Genomic DNA, 22,211 nt, shown 5'->3' with positions numbered 1-22,211 from the left:
CCGTTGGCGGGGAGGGAGGGCGGGCGGTAGGGGGGCAGCCGGCTCCGCCATGGTGAAGAAGCGGAAAGGCCGCGTCCTCATCGACTCCGACACCGAGGACAGCGGCAGCGAGGAGAACCTGGACCAGGTGCGCGGGGAGGCCCGGGCCTGGGCCCTCCGGGCCGCGCGGGTCTCGGCGCCGCCATCTCCCCCCCTTCCTCCTCCTCCCCCCGGCCCAGCCGCGGCCAGGCCCCGATGGGGGGGACCCCTCCGGCGCCTCCCCGGCCCGGCGCTGAGGGCAGCGGGGCCGGGCCCCGTGCTGCCGGGCGGGACCGGGGGGGGGGGGCCCCCGGAGGGCCGGGGAGGTGCCCGGGGGCCTCCCGGTGAGCCCCGGCCGTGCCTCGGGCTCCCCCCGCGGCCAGGGCTGAGGGGCACGGCCCGGAGGTGCGGCTGGGGGCGCCCCGAGTTCCCCGCAGGCACCTCCTGGGGGTCCGGCGCGGGGCTCGCCGTGCTGGGGCTGCAGAAGGAGGAGCCCCCCTCCCTGTGGAAGGGAATTCCCCCCAGGGCTCCAGCTCTCGGCGGGGCGGGGGTCGGCGATGCGCTGCATGTGGTAAACGAGGGCGTCAGGGCTCGCACGGCACCGCCTGGGCTGTGCAGAAGTTTGGCTGGTTAACTGTGCCAGCATGGCTGGGGGAACGTAACGCCGGACCTGCGGGGTGTTTAATGGAGAAGCTGTTGCTGTGTTGCAGAAAAGTAAAAATAAAAAGCCACCCACAAGCACTGAAAAATGTTTTTGCAACTTGGAGCCTTAGAAAATTCAAGTCATACACCCTGTTAGACAAATACACTGGAGCAGAGTGTGTCCCTTGCATCCCTCTAGAGCTGCCAGCTTCTCACCATGAGTGTTTTAGTCCTGTAGCTTCCCCAGAGCCTGAAAACATGAGGAGCTGAGCTAGCCCCAGAGTGGTGGCGGAATAGCTGCATGGTTGTACATCCGTTCTGTTACTCGCTGGAAGCATGCATCTGCAACCCTACCTGAGTTGTTGGCGGTTGTTTGTAGCCACTATAACAGCAGAGAGAAATATGTGCAAGGATGAAGGCTGGGTAGCAGGGCGGTGATGTTCTTGAAGTGTGATTTAAGGAGGAGAGCATACTGAGTGAGGCCCTTGTCGGTTAAATGTTTGACAGCTTTCCTTAGTGACCTGAGCGGGTTGAATCGAAAGGAGTAGGAGCCATTCTCATGTAGAATGTTGGAAAAGGGGAAAAAACAAGGGTAGAAAGAAAGAAGGCAAATTGCTTGGCATAAAAGCAGTAAATATTAACACCAAGGTATCACGCAGGAAGGTAATCTGGGTTCAACTATGCTTGAAGATACTAGTGAGAGGGGAATTTTAGAAAATTATTATAGAAAACATCAGGAACTTCCTAAGGAGAGCCGTTTGTTGTTCTGTTGATGTTGCATGTCGTCTTCAGAAAACGGTTTGTAAAGTGCCATTAATAACTGAAGATTTCTTTGTTAGTAAGTAGCTTAGGCCATCAGTTTCTGCAATGTTTATGTTCTCATCTGAGGTACTAAATTCAAATCCCTCTGCTGTGGAGATAATCTTCCAGTTTTGAAACTAATGCCGACCGATCTAGTATTGTTTTTCCAAGACTGCAGAAGTTGGTGTGGCTTTATTTCTCCTCACAGCTAAGATTCATCAGCCCCAAAGCAATGTTTTTAAGACTAAATAATTTGTCATGGATTACGAAGACAGTAATGCACCTTCAGAAATGATTGCTTTAAACTACTGCCTCCCTCTGTCATCTGAACAAGCTGTGAACAGCAAATGATGAGATTATTTGTGAGCCATTTAGCTCTTTCTGCTGGCCTGGGTTGCCTTTGAGGGTGCTTCCCCTAGAGAACAGCTCTACTTAGTTTCCCAGCCTTTGAGCTTGGTGCCTGCTCTGTGTCTGTCCAAAGCTTTAAGTGCATTCTGTGGCATGTAGGAATGGTGAAAAGGAATTGAACGGTCTTACTAAACATATCAGCCATGACATCTTCGTGATACTTAAAGTATCTCCTTTCTAAGTGTATAGTTGCAAATCTTTTTTGAAAGAAAGGAACTAGACTCCTTAGTGGCATTTGACTTTTTGGGTTAATGCTACACAATGTAGAGTTTTTTAATTTTCATCTAATAATGTGGTATATAAATACCACAGACCTGAAAGTAATTTGTCATATCTTCTTTATATCAAGAAAGTGATGTCAGTAGCATTTTCTCTTTATGGCTTGTAATTTTCAAAATCCTTTCGTAACATTCAGCTGTATTACGCAGAGTTCTGTGTATGTATATATTTATGAAACATGGTAGACTTTGTTCTCTAGGTAGTGGGGACAATCGTGTTACTGGGATGTGCTCAGATATCACAGAGAAGGTGTATATGCGTTGACCTGAATTGGTAAAACTAATAGCGATATTTTAAAATAAACATATGTTGTTTTCACACCAGGAGCTCTTGTCATTGGCCAAACGGAAACGCAGTGACTCTGAAGAAAAGGAGCCACCTGTGAGCAAGCCTACAGCATCTTCAGACTCTGAGACATCAGACAGTGATGATGAGGTGAGTAGGTTATGTTATCAGTGAACTTCGTATGGGTTATTTGTCTGACTGTGTCTATGCGATGGAAGTATGGAAGATATGGATGTATCATACAGTACTTTTAGCTTGCTGACTTTATAAAGTGGGGCAAGCTGTTGATGGAACTGATAGAGAACCATTTTGCCCAGAGGTTACGTACTCAAATTCTTCTTGGTTTCTTGTAGTTAATCAGCTTAGAATTGTAACTTCACACAAAGTAGTCGGTATGGCTGTAGAAAAGTTGACTGCCTGTTTAATCCTGTGTTCGTAAGGTCTGAATGGTTTGGTGATCTGTCGTCTTAAAACTAGTGTTCTTCCTGTGTGCAGTTTGTGGTTGAAGTAATAATGAATTTGCTGAACCTGGACTCCGAATTCAAGGGAGAGGGTTTTGGCTTTGGGAGAGAGCTTCCTTCCTCGGAGAGGAGGAGGGAAAAACAGGTGGGACTGTTTAATGTTAAAACTGTTCTATTTTGCTACTTTGAGTAGCAAAAGCGTATTGTGAAATAGCTTGTCTGACCATTTGAACATAGAACAGTGTGTTTTTATTGGTGTTTCTGAAGAAAGTGAAGCAAGTGAGAGTTTAGAATTACTTTGTTTTAGGGTTTTCTCAACTTATTGCATAGGAGTGCGTATCTGCTAGATCTGTTTTTATTATTTGTTCTTGGTGCTATGTTCTAGAGCTGGTTAAAAGCCTCCGCTTCCATTTACAAGCGAAAATTGAAATTGACGTATTAAAACAGAGGATCTGACAAACTGGTCACATAGCTATTTGAGTAAAAAGATCTTCTTGTAGTGTTGCAGAAAGCTTGCAAAGACATCTGTACTATGTGGAGGTCTCTTACTCCATCTGTTCTTAAAACTTAACTGTGCTGCTTCCCCCTGTCCACTGATGCCACAGCAAGAATTATTCATTGTGGCAACTCGAAGACGCACAGGGTCAGCCAGCGATAAACTGTTAAACTGATGAGAATTTGAGATTCTGGCGAGAGTTCTTCCGATACACATTAAGAATGCACACGTTCTAGTACGTTTAGTGGTTTAGTATTCTTACCGAGGCATTTCTGAAATAAATATAGCTTGAACTCTGTTTCAAGCACTCCTTTTTTAAAAAAGAAATAATAGCAACTGTTTCATCTAGTATGTGCTTTAGACATAAGGGATGAGAAAATTATGAACAGACTATAGACATTACGTGTGTTATTGGGTGACCGCTCAGCCTGAAACTTTGTGTGTTCTGCTCTGAGAGCACGCTGCCTGGGGACCAGCTTGTCTGGAAATGTAGACTTGAGTGTGGAGAGCACCTTGGTTATAAACTCTTCTGTACTATGTTTATCTCTGAAAACGGATGGAATAAATATATATAGATATATATATATTTAGCATATATAACTACAAATGAGGTCCACCTTTCCGTTAAATGTGGAGTATGGCAACGTATGTCTTCATGAATTTGCTAGGAAAACATGATTTTGAAGTCAAATCTGATTTTTATACCCACAGACTTGCAGATGCAGTAATATCTCTGCTGCACAGTGTGCAATTGAAACTTTCTAATCTGTGTATCATTTCTTCCTGATACTGTTCTCTCTGACTTACCACGTAGCAAGAGGGAAAGGTTTAGAGAAGAGGTAATTAGGACACTTGCTTCTATTCCTGTGCCTGAAATATGCGTTCTGAACTGCTCTTTGTCGTAGCAGGGTGAGACAGGCTGGGCTATGACAGTAGTTCTTCTTCCAGCCACTCGGTTGTGTGCGTCCCTAGACTCGACTGCCCGCCTGGTGTTCCTGCTCGAACGACTTTGGTTTTGCTCAGTATTCTTGTGGTTGGTCTCAAGTTTGCTCAATCCTGGGGGTTAGGAGCAGGGGTCTAAAAGTTGAAACGGTTTTACTGGACTTCCTGTAAGATGAGGACTTGGAGGCAACAGCATGGAAATTGTTGCCCTCGGCAAATGTGCTTAATCATGCATTTGCTTCCATGCAGGTATTGTAGCGTGTGCATCCTTTGTGGTTCCTGGCAAGCGCAAAATGTTCTGGGATAATCAGTATGTCGCACGTACAGGAAAGAAGTCTAAATCTCTGCTTCGGAAGCTAAACACTGCGTTTTGTTTTTCTGTAGGGAGGAAAGTTTGGGGGAACATAGTGTAGATAGAGACGATGCATTTTTGGAATTACAGAATAAGAACTGGTACAAATTATGCCATGTATACAACGGTGCCCAAGGGATTTCATGAGACCTTTGTCACCATGTGTTGTGTTTTTTTAGTGCAAATGCACTTCTGTGAAATCTCTTGGCCACATCAAGTGTTCATGGTGCAGATACTGGGTTCTATAACATTTCAAAGACCTGTGTTGTCTGAATCAAATTACCTAGCCAAGGGACTGAAGGTGAGTTGCCGTCAGCGAAGTAGTAGATACGTACTGATCATCTTTTGCTGTGTCTGTGGAACATGCATGACCAAATTGACTGAACCGCTCGCTGTTCAGACAACAGACGAGTAGCGATGACTGCAGGCCATCGCAATAAGAAGCGCCACCTTCTCAAAGAGATGTACTAAGCTGGACACAGGCGTGGAGACAGACTGCTCCTTTATCTGTGGAGCAGCGTGTGGCCATGACCACCCCAGAGCCTGCTATCCCAATTCGTTAGCTTGCCACGTGTGACCAGTTTGGTGTTAGCCAAACTGCTGCTGGGTCTACTGCACTAGAGGCATGTGTGTCAGCAAGCTACCCTCATGGCATCTTGAAGACATTGTGTGGATGGTATTCCTCAGTTGTGGTAGGCTAATTCTGGGTTCTTGCTCTTCTTTTTATCCCAGCAGTGTCGCTCACAGTAAGAGGATCCTGTCTGTTGTGCAGTGAAGCCTGGATGACCGTTGAAACAGCTTTGCTAACATCAGTGTAGATTAGACAGAAAGCAGCAATACTCTTTCTCCTGAAAGGTTTGTTGTTGGCAATGCTGGTATAAGACTACATTCTTCCACGCTCATTCTAATGTAGTGAAGGGTTTGTCTGTGCCTTTTAGCAGCTGTAGGGTGATAGCAGAAAATACCTCCGGGACATGAAAAGTTAGATCACGAATGCTTGTTACTAGGCTGGAGTTTAGTGAGTGTCTGGTTTTAGGTTTTTTTTATTTGCAAATGTGCAGATTCAGGAGGAGGAGGCATGGCTGAAGATTTGTCAAGAGCTATGGGACAGAGGAAACAGTGAATAGAGTTTGTGCAGACAGTAAGTCCTGAATAGCAGTCTGCCTGGAGGAGGCTCTGTGCCTCTATTGTTAGGAAAGGAGTTGAAAATTTAGATCTACTTCCTGCGTTCAAGTTTAAGCACTTTGGTAAACCACAGATTAGCAGAAAGCTACATGTATTCCTTCTGTTTTGGGGGTGTCTTTTATGGGATTGTAGAGATTATTGTGCTAAATGACTTCCCTGTGTGCTTTTATTTCATAACACTGCTTAATTAGGCCTCCAAGACTGAGTGGGTTCGCTAGTCTTGTGGGGCCTTTGCCATACGTACATTTTTCAAGCTTAAAGAATTTGAAGCGGTGTGTGTTTAATCTTCCTGTACACAAGTGTACAGGCTGCGTGCTTTGTAATTTTGATTTCCTTGGAGACAGCTTCCTTTAGCTATTAACACGGGGAATAATAAAGCTTTCCTTAAAGAGCACATCCCAAAATGTGCAAGTGCAAATCTGGATAGTGCGGACTAATTGTATGGAGGCCAACGTATACACAGAAGTAATGTAAACCAGCTGGGAACAAAATAGGTATAAAGTTTGGTCTGCAAGTAACTTCAAATTGCAAGCTAGTGAGGGAATAACTTCTGGGGATGTGGATTACAGGGTATGTGTGTCTGCAAGAGCTCTCATGTGGAGCAGGGTGCTCCAGATACAGGCTCACGTAGCTATTGGAATTGGATATGTGATTTTATTTATTTAATTTTCACAGAAGGAACTTTTTTCTTTGTATCAAGAAAGCAACTTTTGCTGAAAACAATCCATTCATGAGGCACTGTATCATATCTAGAGCAGTGATTAAGCTTTTTTTGGTCTGGATGATGGTAGCTCGGTGACAGTTGTGCAAGGCATATGCTGGCCAAGTATTTTATGGCTGTCACCATCTCCAGCTGTTTGGTCCAGGCTTCTAAAATAAAACTTCGCAGGTTTTTACAGCTGGTAGTATCCTCAGGTTTGTTTTAATTATGGAGAGTGTTTCTTCGTTGGCATTTGGGATCTGCCATCTCCACACTGTCATTCAGTAGGTCTCCATGTTTCTCAATACATGGGCATCTCAAAATAATTCTAGAGTAAATGTTAACTTGCAGCTTAATTTAAATTAAAACCATTAGACGTACACTTTTTTCTTAGTTAACTTTTGTGAGTTGATTTGAGTGATGTTCAGACAATAGGGGAGGACCAAGCGGGTTGTGACCTCTGAAACCTTCATTCAGCCAGTTCCTGGCAAAACCTCTTCTGTGACTTGAGAAGATCTTTCCTCTGCCTGTTTGTGTCTACTTTGCCTTTTGGTGTTAACATCTCAAGTCTCCTCTCCCTGCCTAACACAGCCCTTTAAGTTTCCTAATTGCTGGACTGTTGTCATTGTGGAGTTGTTCGAGGCCCCCCGAATGACAGGTGCAGACAAGAAAAGTAATGAGGGATTTCTATTCACTATTTGGTTTTAACAATAGTTGCAGAGAGTGTTTTCTTCCTTGTAGTTCTTGGAATTCTCCAGAGTTCTCCCAGCTTTGAGAAACCCCGAAGACAGTAAATGCTGCCGTATCGCAACATCTCCGCTGCCTGCTGTTGTCTGCAGGCTGGAAATGCAGTTTGATGACTTGCATGGAGGACTGCCTTCTTTTTTCCTCAGGTATTAATGGAGAAGAACAGATGACAGTTTGTAAGCTGGGCTAGCACTAGGTACTTTTTCACACGTAAGCTGTTGTGTTGTCATGGTGTGTAAGTTTATCTGGCCTAGGAAGGGAACATGTTGGTAAGGGATCTGTTTCGTTTTGAAGTTATGGCTTATAATTTGCCCTTTCTTTATAAAAGACGTATCCAGGAGGGAAAGATATGGCAAGGACAGGCTGGTGACCTCAGTTGGGCACCTCTGCTCAGTTTGAAGTAAAAAGCAGGGAGAATACCTACTTGCAAAAGAAAATTTCAGTGGATAATACATTTGGGTACTGTGTGAACAGAAGAGAATAGTGGCTATCTGAGCAGCATCAGTAAAAATACTACTGCATTCAGGCTACTGTACTGTCAGAGCTCACTGTTTTTTTTCCCCTCACCTCGATCTCATTTCATCTCCCTAGTGGAAATATGTTCTAGGTTTGCTGAACTATAAATGATTTTCTTCAATCATCTTGTGTAGTTGCTTTTGTAGAAGCTAACTTCTAAATCCAGCTGATTTCTAATGGCATTTTGTTATTGGCAGTCCGTTCTGGGTACTGCGGCTTAGCTTGGACGACTTGGGGAAATATGTGAGTGATTAGCACTGTGAACCTTAGAAGCAGGAGGAGAAATTGAAGTGTTTTCTGGCTACTTCCTGTGACTGAGCCATAATGTTCTATTGTTGAGTTGTAGTGAACAATAAGCAGAAAGCAATGTTACAGCACACTTCTGCCTGGGTTTATTGACTTGCTGCGTCTGGAACCATGGAGGGTTCCAGCTGGTGGCCGTGGAGCCAGTGGTGAACAGAGGGGCTGTGCAAAGAGGCATGGCTGTGGACAGCATGTGAGAAGCGTTGACTGGCTCTGCCTGATCAGAGCACGGAAGAAGGAACCTGGAGAAGCTGCAGAAGAGGACAGATTTTTGGAAACTATGGTTACTGTTTGCTGTTTGAGATGGAGGGAAGAGAAGCAGAGCAACCAAATGCTGCTGACTCTTAACTGGGTGTGCATTTTTACTTGCCGTTACATGTGAACGTGTGTGCCTTTCTGATCTCTGCAGGTGTGCCTAGAGCATGAGGGACAGGCTCAGGACTTTGGTTTGGGCTGCAAGTTGCCAAGCAACTCCTGGTTTTTCTGTATTGCTTTTTCTTTCTTCTTATTTCCCCACCCGCCCCCGACCTGCTAAACGTAGCTATCTCTTCCTCTGATGTAAGAAGAAACTTGGTGTTGGCTAGTCCCACTCTGAATAACACCGAATGGCCATTCGGTATCCAAATGACAGCTGATGGTCCCTGAGCCTGCAGAGCAAACTGTGAGCATGAAAGAGCCCTCGCACTGAGTACGTCCTGGTTTAGGTGATTTATTTGTCCTCGGGTTTTCATCAATCCTTCTTTTTGTCCTGTAGTGGTTGCAGGAATAACCAGGCATTCATGAGAGACTGGGGTAGCTGAAAAGCCCCTGAAGCACCTGAGGCAGTTGAGGAAGAACTTTATGGCAGCTTTTAGGCTTTATGGCAGCACTGAAACTGGCAGGTGACAACCAGTTATTGTGACTTGAAAGATGTAGGGGTCACTTGTACAGCAAGATAGTGTAGTCTCCCGGGTCTAATAGAAACCAAAGTGAAAAGTCCTAGATAAGGACAAATTTCTTGATCTTGCTCAGAAGTTGACACCCAGTTTTCTCTTGAGTTCCATCTCTCAGGCCCTGAGCTCTCTCCACAAGCCTGCTTGTGAGTTGAAGGCTGAGAACAGCGCTATGTAATGCATGTATCTACAGCTATTAAACATTTTCTTAACTACTGAAGTCCTGCTGTTTCCATCAGATCTTAACTTCTTTCATCTCAGCATGACCTCTCAAGGTCTTGATATAGCTGTGTGTGTATAATACGGCTTTCTCTGTGCTTTTCTTTTTTCTCGCTAAAGAGCAAGCTATAATTCAGTGTTGTAACACTGAAACGTGACGGAGCTCTGGGAAGGAAGCACCTCTGCATCCCTCGTTCAGAGGGCTCTGCTCCTCCCTAGTGAATGCTCAGTCTCACTTTCTCACTCTTGTGTTTTCATTGGTCTGCTAACAGTAGGTAAGCTGTTGAACTAATAGTCAAAATGCACTTATCCTAGTCCTAGGAGGTGATTCCGTGATGTTGAGATCTGAGTGTGCTGGCATTGTGTACAAGCTTGGTCTTCATTGATTTACTTGGGCATGGCTGACCAGGAAAATTATTGGCAATACTGGGGAAGCTAGGCAGCAGCACTGTAACATCAAACAAGTGAAACCTGAATATGGGAGCCAATAAAGACTTAAATGCAAGCTCAGGCTGATATAAAGCTAAATGCTTTGTGAGCAGAGTTTCTCACCTGTCCTGTGGAGCATAATGGGTTGGGGAACAGATTGCAATCAAAGGCTCACCGCTAGGTAGCTCTACGTTTGCTGCAGAAAAGAGAACTTCTGCCTGCTCTTTGGCAGTTGAATTTGAATGCACACCTGACACTTACAGATGATGATGAAGTGAGCACTAATATGGATGGTACAAAGCCAGTTGTGACTGTAATCAAAAGCTAGGAAATTCCAAGGGTATTAAGAGATGAGGTAGTAGCTTCTGACTACTAAGTTAGTTTCATTTGGAGAACCCTGGGGTTCAAAACAATCTAAAGGTGGTGCCTCTTCAGACAGAAGTAGTATTCAAATGTGATGGAGCCTGAAGTTTGTATGCAACAGAGGTCAAATGTAAAGAATTTCTTTTAACTAAACTATTATTCAGTGCAAGATCTGAGTTATGCAAAAGAGTCTTTGCTTATTTGAATTAGGATTTTTTTTTTATTTTCTTGAGAGGGTGGGTAGACTGCCTGCTTGAACAGATGATGTGCATGAAGGGTGAGAGTAATATACAGGTATGAAGAAGATAACACTCAAAGTAGTTCATTTCAGAATAAATATCTTATCCCTGAAGAGGGAATCTAGGTTCCCCCTAGAAGAATTTCTGGAAATAGTGAGGTACAAAATATTGTAAAGCCTTAAAATTGTGCATAGATAGTCCTTACTGCTTCTGTTACCGTCTGGCTTTACTCAGGTGGTTAGGACAATGGAAAAATGTAACAAGAAATTGCATGGTAAAGTAAATACCGCCTCTTCTCTTGGGACTCTGGTGTTTAAAGTTGATGCCTCTGCGTATGTGCTGGCATAAGCTCTGAACTGGGAAACTGCAGCCTAAACTGAAGATGTGATGTTAAGACAAAATTAAAATTAAGCCTAGACACTTGTTTTTGTTTTTTTTTTCTAACTGTGATTCTGATTTGATTGTGACTTGTGCACTGTACGTAAGGTGCAGAAGGTGGTGGCAGTACTGTCTGTGAACGAGTATACTATTGGTTTGTTGCATTAAAAATTATACAGGTACTGTGAACTCCTGCCAAAACTGAGATTTCTGAAAAACTCATGTAATTGGTGTGCATTTGTAAAATCTAAATTTTGCCCTTCAGTGAACTAATTTTGGAAACACTTCTTGTTGCTGCTTCCATTTCATAGTATTTAACTGAAGATAGCCTTTACAAATACAGTTAGACTTCTATTATTTAAGTTGTTTTCTTAGGAAAATGTTTTCAGTAATTTCTTTCCCCGGTGGATATTATAGACTGAACTCTGAAGTCTTCATTGTTTTCAAAAGGACTCTTCTGCCAACTTTTGGGTTGCAGGGATAACTTATTTTAAAAAATCAAAACCAAAACACAACAACAAAAAGCCACCATAAAATGCTTTCATTTAACAAGTTACCTGTTGGCATTTTTTTTTTCCTTTTTGTGCGATTGATTTGTTGCTGTCAGATATCAGGTGGAGTCATTTTTACTCCAGTGTTTTTGGGGAGGGAGGGAAGAGTGATAGTCCTGTCTCATGATCTCTTTCTTGTTTTGTTTTTTTTCCTTGCAGTGGACTGTTGGAGGTTCTAAAAACAAGAAAAAGGGAAAAGCGGGTAAAGCAGAGAAGAAAGGAGCCATGAAGAAACAGACAAACAAAGCTGCCTCTTCAGGCAGCTCAGATAAAGACAGCTCAGCTGAGAGCTCAGCACCTGAAGAGGGTAAGATAACACCTCTGCACCTACTTAGAGCGTAATTCCAAGTGAAGTTGCCTCTTTGCACACGCTGAAGAGTAAAATTAAATGGCTATGTTAAAGACTACCTTCAGAGAGCTTTCTTTGTGTTACTGGTAGTCCGGATGACTTGAACTTGCCACGGCTTGAAGTACGTATAATGTAATTCCACATTGCATTGCTGTAAGTGCACCATTAAAAAAGCACTGCTAAATACTGCTTCAACTGAAGAATGTACAACATACTCGATTACTTGACTTTCTCCTGGAGAACTCTCTTCTTCTTTCAAGCTTGTACCATCTGTAGTTGGGGTAGCATTTTCTTCTGATTGATGTATTTTGCCTTCCCAAAATCATTGTGACAACAAGGAGAAAGGTGTATAATGTTACATAATGCAAATACGAGCTTATCTTATGTTTTCTCTGAATCAGAGTACTTGCACGTTTATACTGAAATTGAAGAAGAGAAATCATGACTATAACTGTTAGATTTTTTTTTTTACATGACTGCTGAATCAGTTCCTATGCTAGGCAGACTTCCTATGTTCTTTCATGTTTTTATCGCGGCTATGATAGTTTGCAGGTGGTTAGTTACTATTTCAGTTGATACTAAGAAGCAAAGTTAAGACTAAGTTCCTTCACATGCTTTCTTAAGTGTATTAATATTAAGCACAGTGGAGACAGACCAACGCATGATGTGACTGAACCTGTACTTATGCGTACATGCAATCAAGGCTGTTGACAGAGTAAGGTTACAAAGCAGGAAGTTTCCAGAAATGCTGAGGCTTGAATGAAAGCGGAGGAAAGAATTCTAGTATCTGTTTGCTTTTGGGATTTGGTGTAATGTGGTTGATTAGGTGAGGTAATCAAAACGTTTGGACTCGGATCAAGTTTAAAGGTGGTGTTACCCAATATTGCTGGGGACTCAGCTGTTCCCGTGTGTAAATGGGGAGGGCTTGTTACAGTGATGGAGCTAGCATCGTGACTTTGCCAGTTACAAGGGTAGTGTTTTTTAACTTCATCTTGTGATGTAGCAATTCATGCTGTTGCAGTCTTCAAATGACAAATTTTGGTTCCTCGAGTTGCTATAGAATAAGGAATATTGGTGGTGTTTTGTGGTGGCATTTGAGGTGCACATATGCACTTAAAAGTTATGGGTGTCTAAGCAACTGCTAAGTGATGTAAGTATGTACGCATAGAAATCTAACCTCCAGACCCTAACGCTAATCAAAAGAGCTCCTAGGATCTTCTTGTTCTACTAAGAATTTTTACTTAACATTTTGTGTTCACCTGTAGTACTACTTGTTTCATTATTTTTTGTAGCAGGTATGTCTTTCAGTACTAAAGTATTCTGAAGGTTTAATTTTCATGATATGCATACTTTAAGGATAGAGAAAGACAAGTACAGAATTCATTCTCAATACCCTTTGCTAACATGCCACACTGAAGTGGTTGGGCTTTGCCCCAGCTGAGTTTCACTGTCCTGTGACTTTGTTTTAGGAGAGGTGTCTGACTCAGAAAGCAACAGCTCCTCATCTAGCTCGGATTCAGATTCTTCATCTGAAGATGAGGAATTCCATGATGGCTATGGAGAAGATCTTATGGGAGATGAAGAAGACCGGGCTCGATTGGAACAAATGACAGAAAAGGAGAGAGAGCAGGAACTGTTTAACCGGATAGAGAAGAGAGAAGTGCTAAAGAGGAGGTAAATTTATCTGTTGATATTTGATAGCAAACTCATACAGGGTGTACTGTAAACAGCTCTGAATTAAATCCTTTGCAATGCACTGCTGAGTTAAACAGATGAAACTAAATCCAACACGTTAACAGTGATATATAACATATTCTGTGTATTTCATATTGTACGAAATGTATATTTTCTCATTTCTGTGAAGGAGACATGGAACTCTCAAATTTCTGTTTCTGTGACTTGCAGACAGCCTATTTAAATGTCGGTTGTTATTTTTTTAATGGGGTCAGGGCAGAAAAATGGGGAAAACAGCTAGATAACACATCAGACTGCAAGCAGTGAAGTCTGACTAACGTTTGCATAATGTCAAATTGTAAAGCAAAGAAACTTTGTGTTCACATGAAATTGCTGTTCCCTACATTGTTTTTCATAGTTATTGCTGTATAGGAAACTGAGATGGAAGTGTCCAGTGTTTTAGGATAAATATTCTCCAGCTGAATGCTTGTTCTATTTCTCTACAGGCAGCTTTTCTTTATTCTTAATTTGGACTTTTCTATATGGAGACTGTGCTGACTGGGCTCTTGTGTTTAGGGTCCAAGCATTCAACACACTAAAGCAAATTATGTTTCATGGTAGATCTTCACATCAGTTGTCCTTAAGGCTAGTTTAGAAGTGTATAACAGAAATTCTGCATGTTCTTGGAAATGTCTGTTTCTGGAAATTTCCTAGGTGTTGAATGGGTGTGGTTGCCAACTACTGTTCTAGCTGTGTATACAGTTTTAGACACTAGGCCAGACAGAGTCAGTAGGACTGCTTTCTCCTCTGTCTTTTCTGTATTGGCCATCATATGCTGATACTTTAGAAACAGGCGAAGCGTAAGGTGTGTAAGAGCTCCGGCAATTTTTCAAAAGACAGTGGTGAAGCACAGAACAGTTTTAGGGTTTACCTTTTTATGGATGTGAAATTGGTTGGAAGACTAATAGAAAAGAGAGGGATGTTGAAAGAAGAGTGAGTGGTGTTGGACATCATATTCAAGGGGTCATTTGTGGATTTCTACCATAGGTGTTATAGTTTTATTTGTTACTATAATATTGCCCTGTCAGGCAGTTTCCTTGCAGTATTTTTTCCTCCCCATAAATCTAACAAAAGATTTGGTGAAAGTGGGGCAAGTTTTGTTCAATTTCTTCCCTCTTCAGTGACTTTTTTCTATTAGTTGCTGAGAAATTTCTCTAGAGGACTAACATCTGTTGTGTGAATCAAGCCAGTACAATCAACTACTCATTTGTCTAAGCCATAGCTAGAGCACTGTCTGAATGTGCTTTTAATACCACTTTCAGTGTCTTCTCTAATCTGCTGCCCTCCTCAAAGGGATTAAAATGGGTGAAAAATTTGACTTAGATCAGATAAAAGGCCACCACTTTTCTGATTTTCATTCATAGGTCCATGGTAACAGAATATTTTGGTTTTAAAATGACCACTGGCGAATACTTGATGCAAACGAGCTAAACAATTTAAGCCTGAGTTTCTGATTTAATCTTAAACAAGTTTGTCCTGTTCTGTGTAAAGGAGTTGGCAGGTAGAAGTGAGTGTAGGCTGGGAAGGACAGCAATTTCACTTTTTACAAATTGAATCTTTCAAAATGCTGCCTATATATATGTCTTCCTGGGTGTTTATTGGGATTACAGCAAACGTTGCATGTGGCACGATGCTTGTGCCCTGTGTGTTATGCTTCATGTTTAAGGCGTAAAAGGGCAACAAGCTCATCTGGCACTTCAGTTTCTTGTCTACAAAATCCAGTTGTAAAGGACTGTAAAGGAATGGACCATGTAATGTGCACGTGGATAACACATTTGGAATTTCAGTTACTGGAAGATAAGTGTTTTTTGTTTTGTGGTTTTGTGGTTTTTTTTTTTGCTTGTGTTAGTTCACATGCACACTTCACTAAAGCAACATCCCGTCCACGCTGCAGTAGAGTCTGTCACAGGACGGTTCCAGTGGAATCACTACTTTTCTGAATACAGTGGCTGAAAATGAGATTTCAGGATGACACGTTTAGGGAAGGTAGAAATAGAAGTGCTTAAATCACAGAAACTTCCTGAGCCTGATGGAATGTGCGGTAGCAGCTGAAGGAGGACTCACTATGACTTTTTCTTATTCAGACCAATGCCAGTAGAAAGGTCAAGTTTCAGCAGGAAAAAGTTAGCATGATAGTGGTTTTAAAGAACTGAGTTTTTAACTGTTAAGATTCAAATTACATAAAATAGCCAATTGTTTTTATAATTGGAGGCAGCATACAGTGATTGTTCTTCTGGCGAAGATGAAGTACGGGTTGGTTTCTGGGGATTCTGTTACTACGTGATCTTCCCAGCCCTTCAGGTTAGCTCTCACCTTCTGTAAGCCTGCACCTTTCTGTGGTCAGCTTCTCTATCCTATTTTTCTTAAGGAAGGGAGGAGATAAGGATGGGGAATGGGGAACAGCATAAGAACTAGCATTTCTAGCAGTGGAAGTGTTCCTTGAGGTTTACTAACCATGTAAGATAGCATAAGATGCTCACATAGCATCTGAGTGGTACTTTGCTCACTCAGGGAGGGAGCATTCTCTCATGCACTCTTTTGTTTCAAATATCTGCTAATAGGTTTGAAATCAAGAAGAAACTTAAAACGGCAAAAAAGAAAGAAAAGAAAGAGAAAAAGAAAAAGCAAGAGGAAGAACAGGAGAAGAAAAAACTCACACAGATACAAGAATCCCAGGTAGGAAATGAAACTCTTTTCCCTTGGCAGCGGGGGATGGGATGCTGCCTCTCCTTGCCCCTGCCATTTTACCCTTAATGTCAAACAGCAAGGTAAAAAGGTCAGAATTTGGTTCATTTAGATGCTCAAGCTATCTTTAGCCTTTCAGTTGATTTTAAGAGATTAACATCTTTGGTCTGCTGTGGAATGCACTCATAACTCCTTTCAATGGAAAACACAAAACGAAGAAAAAGTTGTGGCTACATCTGTAGTTCCTGGGACAAGACCTGCCATGCAGTCTGAAATTTTTCATATGTGGTCTTTTGTACAAGTCAAAGTTTGAGAGAGCAGGCGAGAAACTTCTCAGCTTTTTAAATGATGTGTGAAGGCAAAGCTTGAATGCTAAGAGGAACAGAAGTAATTCTATAGTTTTTCCATCTCTAGCATAAAGAGGACAATATCTTTTTTCCCCGGGGTGTGAGGTCTGTGTAATTGAACTATATAAACTATATACTTTATATAGTTTATATATACTATATAAACTATAGTTTCAAATAGCTGAGTTTCTAAGTTAAGATCCTGTTGTCGACGGAGGGAAGACACAAACGCTCAATATGAGTGTTAAGTATGCTTCAGCTTTAATGGATAGCTCAATTGTCTTTTATTGTGTACAGGATAATTAGCTCATACATATTGCAAAAGCCAAGCTCCTTATTGGTAAGCGTCATCTACTGCCCTATCTGTTAGTTCCGCATTCTTCTATCCGCTAGTTCCCATTTCTAATCTAACTATAACTCCCAGGGCAGTATGCCCTCTACTATCATTGTTTCTAATTGCCTGGGATTTCTCACAAGAGTTCCCAGACAAGCCTTGCGTACGTGTCTTTGCTCTTGTTTCTCTAGACCAGCTGGGTGCGGTAATCCGCCATTTCCTTATCTTGCAGCTGCATGATATCAATGTGATTACGCGCAGCGAGCCAGTCCTCAACAATTCCCCCGTTTTTATTTTGAACCAAAAGCTTTCTATAGATTTTTCTATCAATCACCGCACACACTGCAATAAGCAAGGTACAATAAGCAACAGGGTCAAAAAATCTCATGCAGAACTACGATTGTAAAGTAGTGTGCCTACTAGAATCTACATCAGTCAACAAGCCACTAAGCGCTAGGAATGTTGCTTCGCAGCGATACTGCTTCTTACTCGCACAGCACAATCACACAATCACACAATCACGCAGAGAGGCCTCTTGCACTTCTCATTCATACCACAAGACAATATCACTTAAAATAATTTGTGTGCAGCTTCAGGAGGTCCTTGTCTGCTCCCGTGGTGAGCGGCTGAGAGTGGAGACCCCTCCGAGGAAAAAATGCTCGGGGTGCACCTAGGGGCGTCCGTTCCACAGTCGATCCCACAGCCGAGCAGAGCGGCTCCTGGCGCAAGGAAGGATGCTATTATAGTTTGTATAATGACAGCAAAGAGATGCATTGCAATAAGGAGCACGTGTGGCATTGACCCCTTTTTTTTTTTTTTTTTTTTTTTTTTTTTTTTTTTTTTTTTTTTCGAGCAATTACACCTTACACATGCTATTACTGTTGCTAGAAAAACCCTACTAGTTAACTGCTCGAGCCTTTTTATTAGGCAACTAAATACTACTCGCGCCGCTACTATAATTAGGACAATTATTAGCAGTAAGCGTAGCCCTTCTTTTATCAGACCCAATATCCAACCCCCCATGTTCCCAAACCAATTTGCAAACAGTTCATCAAGCCAATTATCTTGGACCACTATCTTCTTGGTGTGGTCTCTCAGCCATTTCAGCTGCTCGTGGATTGATTCGCCATGGTCCGAGAGATTAAAACAGCACATTCCTTCGAGCTCTTCACACCCGTGGCCCTGTGCCAGCAGTAGAAAATCAATCGCCGCTCTGTTCTGTAACACAGCGTGTCGCAAGCTATCCAGGTCCTGGGCCATTTCTGTGAGTACCTGCGTAGTCACATTTGCTTGTTTTACAGCCCAACAAGCTAGTTTCCCAAGACTAGCCATAGCATGAGCCACAGCCACTCCAGGCACAAGTGCCGCCGAAAAGAACCTTTCAGCAGGACCCCAGAGTTCGACCTGGTCATCGCAGTCACTCCCCAAAGTTTTGAGACTGCGTCTCGTCCGTCGTTTCCATTGTTGAGTAATGTTTCGCAATTCTTGACTGTGTAGGTCAGGGGCAAACAAAGTCAAGCGTCCCAAATAGCATGGCCCCCCGTGCGCATTTGCTGGGATTCCCTGCCAGGCTCGATCTCCACAGATCAGGAATATGCCAGGTGGTAAGGCCTTAGCAGTTTGCCTTGGCCATGTGCTTGACTTGTTCCCGTATGCCCCCATGGTGGTGTTGGTGGTGTCGTTGTACCCGCAATAGCTGCTATTAGCTTCGAACCCCCTTGTGTGAGAGGTCACATTAGTCCATTGAGTCATATTTTGTTTTCCTTTATTCCACATAAAGCACGTCTGTGTCCAGTTATTACTGGTGTTCCCTACCGCCACTGATCCCAACAAATCCAGTTCTTGGGGATCCCATGGCAAGCTCGTGTTCAGAGCCACTAGCGCCGCCACAACGGCGTCGGAGAGGTTGGACGAAAGATCGAACAAATCAGTACTTGCGGAATATGGTGCTAACAGTTGTTTCAGCTCCTCCTTGTTCCCTATTGGGACCCCGAACAAACAGGTGCGGAAGGGATCAGTCGCTTTGGCAAGAGACAGGCAGAATTGAGCCAATCGAGTTCCCTTCGGTATATGTAGCGGAGGGAACATGGCTGATACCATAATTTGTATCTCCCCAGTAAAGTCCTTATCAATAAGTTCTGTTAACACTAAAGCCCCATTTAATGTCGCCGATGACCTTCCAATCAGAAGTGCTCCAACAGGCTCATTATTAATTTTTACAGGTCCCATAACGCCTGTTTTCACCCCAACAGGCTTATTGTCCATCAAAGTCACATTTACTGCGGTTGCCAAGTCCAATCCCCAGGCTCCCTCTGGTGGCTGGTTGGAGGTGAAAGGATTCGTCTCGGTTGGAGTCTCCGCAGCTGCCGCCGCTGTTGAGGGGAAAGCCGCTTTTTGTGTCATCGCGGGGCGGCGGTTCCCGCTGGTCTTCCCGTTTCCCTGGGTCTTCCGCCGGCAAGCGGTTTCATTATGCGTATCAGATCGGCAAGAGGGACACCACACATTAGCCGTCCCACATTGCCTCTTCATATGACCCGCGATGCCACACCGATAGCAGCGTAGTGCAGGTCTTCTCGACGAGTGAGGTCCTTTTCCACTTTGCAGGGGGGCAAGGGCGGCGAATACCTGCGACTGACTAGCCTGCAGTCCCTGAGTAATACTTTCCCCTACCTTTCGAATAGCGTCAACCAATAGCGCTTGCGAGCCTATCGGTATCCGCGACAATCGATCAAGAGCCTCTTCTATAGTCCAGGTACTGGGCAGCGTATTTAGAACATTTCGAGAGGTTTGATTACAATTTTGAAGGGCGCATTGTTTAAGAATAGGGCCTTTGAGATATTCGGGTAACCCAGCTACCTGTATAGCTGCGGCAACCCTATCAATAAATGTTCCAAACGCTTCGTCTCGCCCTTGCTTGATGGACATATAGGAGGGCATTCCTCCAGGCTCCCTAATTTGGTCCAGTGCTCTCCTAGCTAGCGTCATGGTCGCTTTTGCCTTATCCGGCCCCATTAGGGCCTGGGCCTCCAAGCGATTGTATGCACCGACCCCCAAAAGCTCCTCCAGCGTGACCCCGTATAATGGATCTCCGGGCTGACGCTGCACCGCGACTGCCTCCTGACAAGCTGAATGCCAATGGGCATTAAACAGCAGGATCTGATGCTGCGTCAGTATTAGTTTCATGATATTACGAATGTCGCCGGGGAGCAACACGTTAGTGGACCACAGATAGTCTAACATCTGTTTCGTTGGCTCCCCACGTATTCCTGACTCATTTACCGTGGCACGCAATTGGGTCAGTATTTTCCAGTCCAGATTTGTCATAGTAACAGTTATCTGGCCCTGGGCGTCTGGTGGAGAATACACCACGGGGAAGGCGCCGACAAGCTCTGTCGCTGCCCCCACATCACCTTCACGTAACGCCTCCCCTGCTATTTTCGCCCAGAGTCCTGCTCTCTCCGACCCCCCTGATTCGAGTCGCATATCTTTCAAAAATGGATTCTTATTTCTCCCTTCCCCTGTCGCCTCTTCCTCGGGAGTTTCCGGGGGTAGAGGAGGCGCACTGGGTTGTGCTCCCTCCTCCCCTCCCCCGGGGGCCGGGGGTAGAGGAGGCGCACTGGGTTGTGCTCCCTCCTCCCCTCCCCCGGGGGCTTTCATAGTGAATTGCCGGACTGATGGAGGGAGGGGGTACGGATTGGTCTCTTCATCTGCCCTCATCGTTTTGCGCAGCCGTTGTGTCGCAGCGGCTGCCACTTTCTGCTCCACCCGATATATCGTTAAAGCGTTCGTAACAGCCCGCCATGGTTTTGCCAGCTTCTTAGCCGTCTTATTCTCATTAATCATTTCCTCAAACAATATATCACCAAACTTACGCCACTCATCCTCCTCAAACAATGTGTCAGGGTTAACAAAGCAGCCCTTCGCCACCCCATAGGCCACTAACCCCTGTAATTCTTTATGACAATCTATATCTGGCGTCTTACGCTTTTCTAAAAAGCACTTAAGTAAATCAGTTGCCGCCTGTTTCTCCATGCTTACTCACGGTGCCGTTGCCCCCGTGCAAAGCGTGTCTTACGCTTTTCTAAAAAGCACTTAAGTAAATTAATTGCCGCTTGTTTCTCCATGCTTACTCACGGTGCCGTTGCCCCCGTAGAAAGCTTCCATTCGCGGCGTTCCGGCGGGACCCGCTATGGGTTCGTCCCGGGCGCTCTTCCCGAGTCGCCTTCTGCTCGCCCCAATCTTATGTTCCGCGGATTCCAGGTTACGTAGTCAGAACCGGCTTTCCCCTTGTACTCCGTCGCCTAATACCGGCTTACTCGTTCAGGGTTCTCGTCCAGCAAGGCCTGTTCGGGCGCCATTTGTTGTCGACGGAGGGAAGACACAAACGCTCAATATGAGTGTTAAGTATGCTTCAGCTTTAATGGATAGCTCAATTGTCTTTTATTGTGTACAGGATAATTAGCTCATACATATTGCAAAAGCCAAGCTCCTTATTGGTAAGCGTCATCTACTGCCCTATCTGTTAGTTCCGCATTCTTCTATCCGCTAGTTCCCATTTCTAATCTAACTATAACTCCCAGGGCAGTATGCCCTCTACTATCATTGTTTCTAATTGCCTGGGATTTCTCACAAGAGTTCCCAGACAAGCCTTGCGTACGTGTCTTTGCTCTTGTTTCTCTAGACCAGCTGGGTGCGGTAATCCGCCATTTCCTTATCTTGCAGCTGCATGATATCAATGTGATTACGCGCAGCGAGCCAGTCCTCAACAAGATCCCACCCTTAACTTCCAAAGTCTGGGCAGTTACGCTCCCAGAATAGGATAGGATTCATCTTGCTTAACTTGCAATCTATGAACTAGTTGTTTACACTTGTTGTCACTTGTCTCTCTGTGCAACAGAGGAGGACATCTCCAGAGGGTAATTCAGCCTACGTTATTTTCTAGTGAAATAGGTGTTTAACACCTAAATAAAGCTAGCTAAGATGAATTTTCCTTCAGGCACATATGAAGTGGAATGAGTTTCATCTCCGGACACCTCTCAACTCCACATGTGTATGTGTGTATGTATGTACACAAATATAGTCCATATATATGTATACATAATATGTAGAGTATGTGCACACATACACACACACACGCAGAGATACAAAACCATTGTATGCAGGGTTCTTTTATGGTGCCTTACAGAAATGACTTGACTTAAATGACTGCATCTTATTCTTATTGTAGAAGCTGCATTCTGTGTTACTTGCTTTTCTTGACAGACCTGTAAGAATAGAAAATATTAGAAGACTTGCATTATTTCTGATTTTAGTACTTTTAACAAATCTTTTGTCTTTACTGAAGACAGAACAAGTGCATTGGCCTTGCAAAAGTAGTAGTCAGTGAGACTAACATTTATCCAATTTTTCTTCATGATTTATTAGTTGCAGAAGTAGTTCAATTTTATTTCTCTAGTCCTTTTTTATTATCTTAAGGAGGAGTTTGGGAACTAAAACTTGGTGGCAGAAATGTTGAA

The 22,211-nt window shown here is 43.7% G+C and overlaps 1 protein-coding gene across 2 annotated transcripts in view; it reads left to right on the top strand.

Annotated features, from left to right (window-relative positions):
* Nucleotides 1-24: 24 nt before the first annotated feature.
* RTF1 (RTF1 homolog, Paf1/RNA polymerase II complex component) overlaps nucleotides 25-22,211 on the top strand; it is a 35,479-nt gene continuing 13,292 nt past the window's right edge. Inside the window, exons 1-5 of one of the 2 annotated variants that reach the window (XM_080593438.1) lie at nucleotides 25-127; nucleotides 2,473-2,583; nucleotides 11,406-11,553; nucleotides 13,065-13,269; nucleotides 15,891-16,005. In XM_080593438.1, the coding sequence (XP_080449564.1) occupies nucleotides 50-127; nucleotides 2,473-2,583; nucleotides 11,406-11,553; nucleotides 13,065-13,269; nucleotides 15,891-16,005 (657 nt within the window). In that variant the 5' untranslated portion in view covers nucleotides 25-49. Of the gene's footprint in view, nucleotides 128-2,472; nucleotides 2,584-5,435; nucleotides 5,540-11,405; nucleotides 11,554-13,064; nucleotides 13,270-15,890; nucleotides 16,006-22,211 lie in introns of those variants that run through there. The other variant, XM_080593437.1, reaches the window with a different exon arrangement.

The sequence above is a fragment of the Anser brachyrhynchus genome (genome assembly GCF_964034855.1).
Source record: "Anser brachyrhynchus genome assembly, chromosome: 5".
Taxonomy (NCBI): Eukaryota; Metazoa; Chordata; class Aves; order Anseriformes; family Anatidae; genus Anser; species Anser brachyrhynchus.
Note: the sequence above shows the minus strand (reverse complement) of the source record. Positions and strands in the feature narration are given on the sequence as shown.